Source organism: Atta colombica, unplaced genomic scaffold, assembly GCF_001594045.1.
Source record: "Atta colombica isolate Treedump-2 unplaced genomic scaffold, Acol1.0 scaffold38, whole genome shotgun sequence".
NCBI lineage: Eukaryota > Metazoa > Arthropoda > Insecta > Hymenoptera > Formicidae > Atta > Atta colombica.
Window position 1 is genome coordinate 2,957,209 of NW_017259490.1, and position 5,930 is coordinate 2,963,138.

A 5,930-nucleotide genomic window follows, 5' to 3' on the forward strand; every position below is an offset into this window, starting at 1 on the left:
GTAAGGAATCATATTCTGCCGGGTGTCAGGCTGTTTGCTCTGCCTCGGCGTATTAATTAATTTATTCCGAGATCACTGCTGGCCCCGGGGCTCTTAACGGAGAGACTGACGACGAGCTCGCAAAATCCTAAGAAAACTCGTCCATTTGCAGCGATCTCGTGTCTAATCTACGCGATGAAAATCGAGACTTTTTTTTTTTGTAGAGCAAGATATTAGCAAAGAGTTTTCAGCGCGAGAACAAAACGTTTTATAAGTACAATTTCTCTTCAAGCTCAAATATAATCTTCTTAGACAATTTCCAATTTCGATGATATATATCTGCCGATGTGAAAACTTGTTCACAAAGAAGACGATTCGCACATACCGGTAATCGCTCTGACTTGCTCCGAGGACGCGCCCGTGGCTTTGAGGGCCTCCTCCAATTGTGTGCGCCTCTTGATCTCCAGATCCAACTGCTCCTGCAGCCGTTTCCTCGCTCGTCGTTCCTTTTTTAACCGTTTCTGATAAACCACTGCAACAAAGAATAATACGATCATTTACATTTGATTGATAGACTAAAGATTATTTGTAACGCATTGTATATTTTGTGGATGTTGACACATGTTTTCGAACGGCGTGATGAAAATTCGCGCTGACCATCTCCGTCCCCCAGGTGGCGGAACCCCGGCGTGGTCAGAGTCCAATGAAATTATCCTGGCGTATCATTCTACAGCGGGGGGCTTCACACCGAGCGCGGCGGGCCCCAAAACTCAAAGTACATGTCTAAGCGGGGGTCCGATCGTCTCGTCAGCTACCGTGCGTGAATCCGACGGTAGCCGGTCGAGTCGAACACCCGAGACGAATCATTTATCGATTTCTCACAGTGAGTCACGCCGTTAAAAAGATACAGAGGGAGCTTGCATTGGGCTCTCGCGTTTGCATAATATATGAGTATTAAGCTAAAGCGAATATATGCAAACGAGTATTAAAAAAAATACGATAAGAAGGAAAAATTGCTCTTTATATTTCGTTATTCATCAATTTCTTCGCTTTTTATTTCACTTTGACGATTTTTAGATAATAAAAAGGAACAAGTATATTAATGAAAAATAAAACATGTAAAAAAAATAAGTAATAAATAATGTGTGTGTGTGTGTGTGTGTGTGTGTGTGTGTGTGTGTGTGTATACATATAAAACATATAAAACATTTTGTTTTCAAAATAATTTAATTTTAAAATAAATTCAGCACAAAAAACGTGATTTGGCCGAGACGAATTTTCAATCTATCATAAAGTTTCTCTTTATACTTGTTTTAAAATTATGTCACGAAGCATTCCAAGGCAACTTGTCGTTTACCGCAAGTATTACAACAATGCAGGCTTGCTCGCTCTTTCGTGTCAGACCATTCATTCTGGTCGCCGCGCTTTCAGACTTCTTTTCCGGATTCCAATGTCCCGTTCTTTGTCGCCAATACAGACATATACGAAATCAATCCATCATGATGCGCGTACACAAATTCGTGTCGGAACTCATACAAGTAACATGCGCGCGCGCAACGTTAGATACACGTGTAAGACGGCGTAGATTCGTCACGGCGACGAGTGTACGCGTAGGTTCGCTCGGATACAGCGCATAGGCGATCGATTTGATCGGTCGAGACCCCCGCGTCGGCGTCTTTGAACGGGCCCTCTCCCTGCCCGCTTTAATTATTTTCCGTCATTGTGAACCGGCGCATCCGGCCATTGTATCTTCTCTTGGGCGCATCTCGGCCCTCGACACTTTTGGCTCGACCTCTCTCGCGGGCTCTGGCTTTGTTCGACGACGATTCTGCCTTAATCGTTTCTCGTTGCGCCGGGTTCGACGAATAATGGTGTGGCGCGGCGCGTCTCCGTCCGATGAGACGTTGACCGGTTCTTGCGCCCGAATCCCGCGAAAAGATACCTCAGGGCAAAAAGATTAAGGTTCGATCGATTACGCCTCCTCGATTCTATTTCTTCGATCTTTCGAGACATCGTCGAAGACAAAAACAATATTACAAATGCACGCTTCTTTAAAGTACCGAAAATTCTTATTTAAAAAAAATCTTATTTAAAAATATATACATTGAATTATCTTCTTAATCACATGTACGTGGTTAAAACGAATTATATGTATTAGTCGGATTCTTCATGTAGTCGATTGACGTGCCGAAATGGATCTGTCGTGATTCTCTTCAGGATGGTAGGCGGAAGACGGTAGCTCTTACTCGCGTTCTCTCGATTTAACATTACCCTACCCTGACAGGTAAGACGGTAGCGCGAGGCGTAGGTACGACGTCGCCGTGGGCGTACTCGAGTACGACGACATTACCTTCCCTTCGCTTTCGCGCCGGTATAGCATGGAGATTAGGGCACGCAGCTTTAATCGCCCTCCACTCGCGCGTCATTTCTGGAACGGTAATCAGAGGATCGTATTGCCGCCGTGGAAATAAATCGTCGTGCAAAAGCATCCATCCACTTTAGATGCAAATGTATTTCTCATTCGGCCACACACCGGCATCGCAGAATATCAAGAATTTTTTCTTGAATCTCGTTGCGTGTTTGTATCTATGTGTGTATATGTGTGCATGAAACATTGCGGAAACATCGTTGTCGCTCAGACTTTGGACCAAAAATTCAATGTTCACAGATCCGTCATGATTCTATGGTTCAAAGTAACATAACAGCGTTTACCATCGATGAGCCATCGTAAACAGGTATCGCGATCCTATCGATCGTGTCTCGCAGGTGGCCACTGGTTGAGCATCACTGATACGTGATTGATTCCCGGCAGACAAGGCGCAGACAACCCCTTCGTCCCCTCTATCTCTTCACCATGGCCGTGTGCCCCTCCTTTTCCTCCCTGCCTTATATACCTCTCCGTTTCCCTCTCGTGCACTCTTCTCCTTATCCACTTTGGCATAACGCGCCTCCGACGTTTTCTTCGTTCCTTTTCTTTCGCTCTTTCTTTGTCTCTCTCTCTCTCTCTCTCTCTCTCTCTCTCTCTCTCTCTCTCTCTTTCTCTCTCTTTCATTTCTCTTTCACCTGATGTTTCGTCTTCTTCGTCTTCTCTTTCTCTCTTACGCAAAACGAAACAAGGGTGGAGAGAAAGTGGGAGAGGGTGGGGGCGGAGAGGAGGACGAGGAGGGCAGAGAGAAGAGGTTGCGAGATGGCAGCGGGGCAGGGAGGAAGAAGGGAGCAGACTTCTCGCAGTGACGGGAGGGGCGGTGAAGAGGAAACGGGGGGAGAGAGAACGCGAGTGAGCGTCGGGGCACGGGGGGACAGCATTATGATGCAAAGATGGCGCGGCGGCGGCACCCTAGAATTAGCTCGAGCACTCGCCATTGGCCGCTCAGCAAACCACTCCTTCGGTAACAACCGACTGCATACGTTGCATACTAAGGATACACGCGAGACGGTAAAGAATTGCCCCGAATGGGGCTGCTCGCTCCAAGGATTCGACGACGTAGTCGTCCACAGTGTCAGGCTAGGAGTGTAATCGCCAGACAAGGAGTGTAGTTGCCAGATCTGCCAGTCCTGCTGGCTCGCGACGAAGGCCGAGTCTTTTTCTTCCGTGATATTTTGTTAGACAATCACGTGAGAGTCTTTCGAACTGATTCCCATGATTGTAAACTCAGATGGGATCCTTTTATACGGTTTATACGGACTATATTGTCCCGATTTTTCTTAAATATAAAGAATATTCTTTATATAGATATGATACGCGTTACATATTTTTTTCTTTCTTTTTTTGCAGTCGTGGCACAAAAGAGCCACATTATTATTGTGAATACCGAATTTGCGTTACTGCTTCGACGACAGGAATCATTATGTCTAAACGAGTTCGTTCGTTGTGCAAACTTGACAGAAAACATTGTTCCCTTGAAGAGTACCAATCAAGTGACGACGACAGCGGATCGTAGATCGAAGAGGAACTTGTAATTTAATGCTGGCGGATACCAGAAAAAGAGAGAGAGATTGCACGGGTCGCGGAACGGTGTTGGTGATGGCTGGGCGCGGACGTTGTTGCGCGGGGGTCTAAGGTCTTAGGGATGATTCCAGAGTCACGGTCGCACGATCCCGCTCTCGAGTTCCGACAAGACGCGAGAGTACGACGATGGACAATACTTTGCCGATCGCGAAAAACTCTGTTGTTCCACGGCTTGCCTCTCTCTGTCTCTCTCCCTCTTTTCTTCCTCTCGGTACTCATCGGAGATGCTCGGGCTTTTTGCACGTTACTTCGCCTTGGATGTAACTGCGGCGTAACTTCATTCCCGACCAAATCGAGCGCGCTCGGTACTGAGCTCGCGCTTAAAGCTCTGGTAACCTGGTAACTATCGGGGCAATATCATCTCGGGATTTCAATGTTAGCTTCTTTCTTGCATTCCTACGAACATCAGAGAAAAAATATTGCGGTATTCGATCGTTATCATCCGCATCTTCTTCTTATGTATCTCTTGCAATTTTAATTATCCCTAAGCACATGTAACTGCATACCTACTTTGGAGTTTATATGTCATCCAACATTTCCACATTAGTGCTTTTAATTAAATTGTTAAACGACTCATCCATATATTTCTAGGAATACTAAAAATTCGAATAAAAATATTTTTTATTCGAATTTTCACTGGAAAAAGTCTTGTTGCATTAATTAGAATTCTTACAGATTCAACACTAAAAAGATACAAATCAGACACTTGTAATTAAATTTATTAAATAATCGAGATAACCAGAAATTTAATTATGATAATTAGAATTCTGACTCGTATGATCGAATTCGTTTTGTTTATATTTCTTGTTGGAGATAACCAGAATATTTGTCGCAATCTCTCAGCAATTAATTCAGCATAGGATCAACTATTACATATGTGCATGCATGCGCCGATGCCATCGCACGGTTACATAAGATGCATAACAGAAAAGGGAAGAAATTCGCGGTCGATTATGAAACCAGAGTCGAGATGCGTGCAACTTATCGAACGGTTGTCTTCTGATGCGGTAGATCGTAGATAACTGAAACGCCGAGTTGTCGTGACATCGAACAGGAAGGTTGCAACGAAGGGAGCACGGGAGAGAGAGAGAGAGAGAGAGAGAGAGAGAGAGAGAGAGAGAGAGAAAGATGAGTGATAAAGAGAGACGAAGGGACAGAGTGAGACAAAAGGGGAAGACGGAGAGGGTGGTCCATTAGATAATGCAGTCAACAGAGAGAGCGGCCTCTCTCATCGGGCACGTCAAAATACATCAGCTACCACTGTGCGCTCGCTCAGAAATCCTCTGACCGCTCTCGGCGTGGACTCCCCACGTCGAAGACTCGTTGACTGGTGACTCTCTCTCACTCCTTCTCCCGAAGTTCACGTGTTTAACGCTCGCTCGCCCAACAGGACACGATAGATCTCGATCGCCGATATCGAGTTCCGCGACAGCGGGTAGGTCAGAAATCGCCGAGTTCCGTATGAGAATGCGGTACCGAGACTATTTAACCTCGGCCATGGAAGCTTCCTAACATCGACTGATTTATTGTGAGATATCTACATGAGATTCCTTCGGAATCAAATAACTTCCAACTTATACCACTGAATTATCCCAATATGAAATCAACATACTTATAGCTTTCATCGAATAATGCATATTCTTCGCGACTTTAACTATAAAAGAGAAAATTGCTCTTGAACAAATTTCAAGATATGTATTTTATACGTCAGCATTGAAATATCATCGCGGTCGATTGTGGATAACATTTTGGGATCGCGTCTGTTGGACGCAAACAATCAGTGCGGGAAATGTAATAGCCGAATCCAATCAGGCAACCCATGGAAACTAATATAGAGTCAGGGCGTCTTACCCGAACTGTGTTTAATACCCTGAGCTAAGCAAAGGAGAGAGAGAGAGAGAGAGAGAGAGAGAGAGAGAGAGAGAGAGAGAGAGAGAGAGAG

At 45.0% G+C, this 5,930-nt stretch overlaps 1 protein-coding gene across 4 annotated transcripts in view; it reads right to left on the reverse strand.

The window, feature by feature from the left end:
• The window catches only part of LOC108691004 (dachshund homolog 2), a 197,426-nt gene that overhangs the window by 11,067 nt on the left and 180,429 nt on the right, over positions 1 to 5,930 (reverse strand). For all 4 annotated transcript variants that reach the window (XM_018198601.1, XM_018198603.1, XM_018198602.1 and 1 more), the window contains exon 9: positions 365 to 511. In XM_018198601.1, the coding sequence (XP_018054090.1) occupies positions 365 to 511 (147 nt within the window). The remainder of the gene's footprint in view (positions 1 to 364; positions 512 to 5,930) is intronic.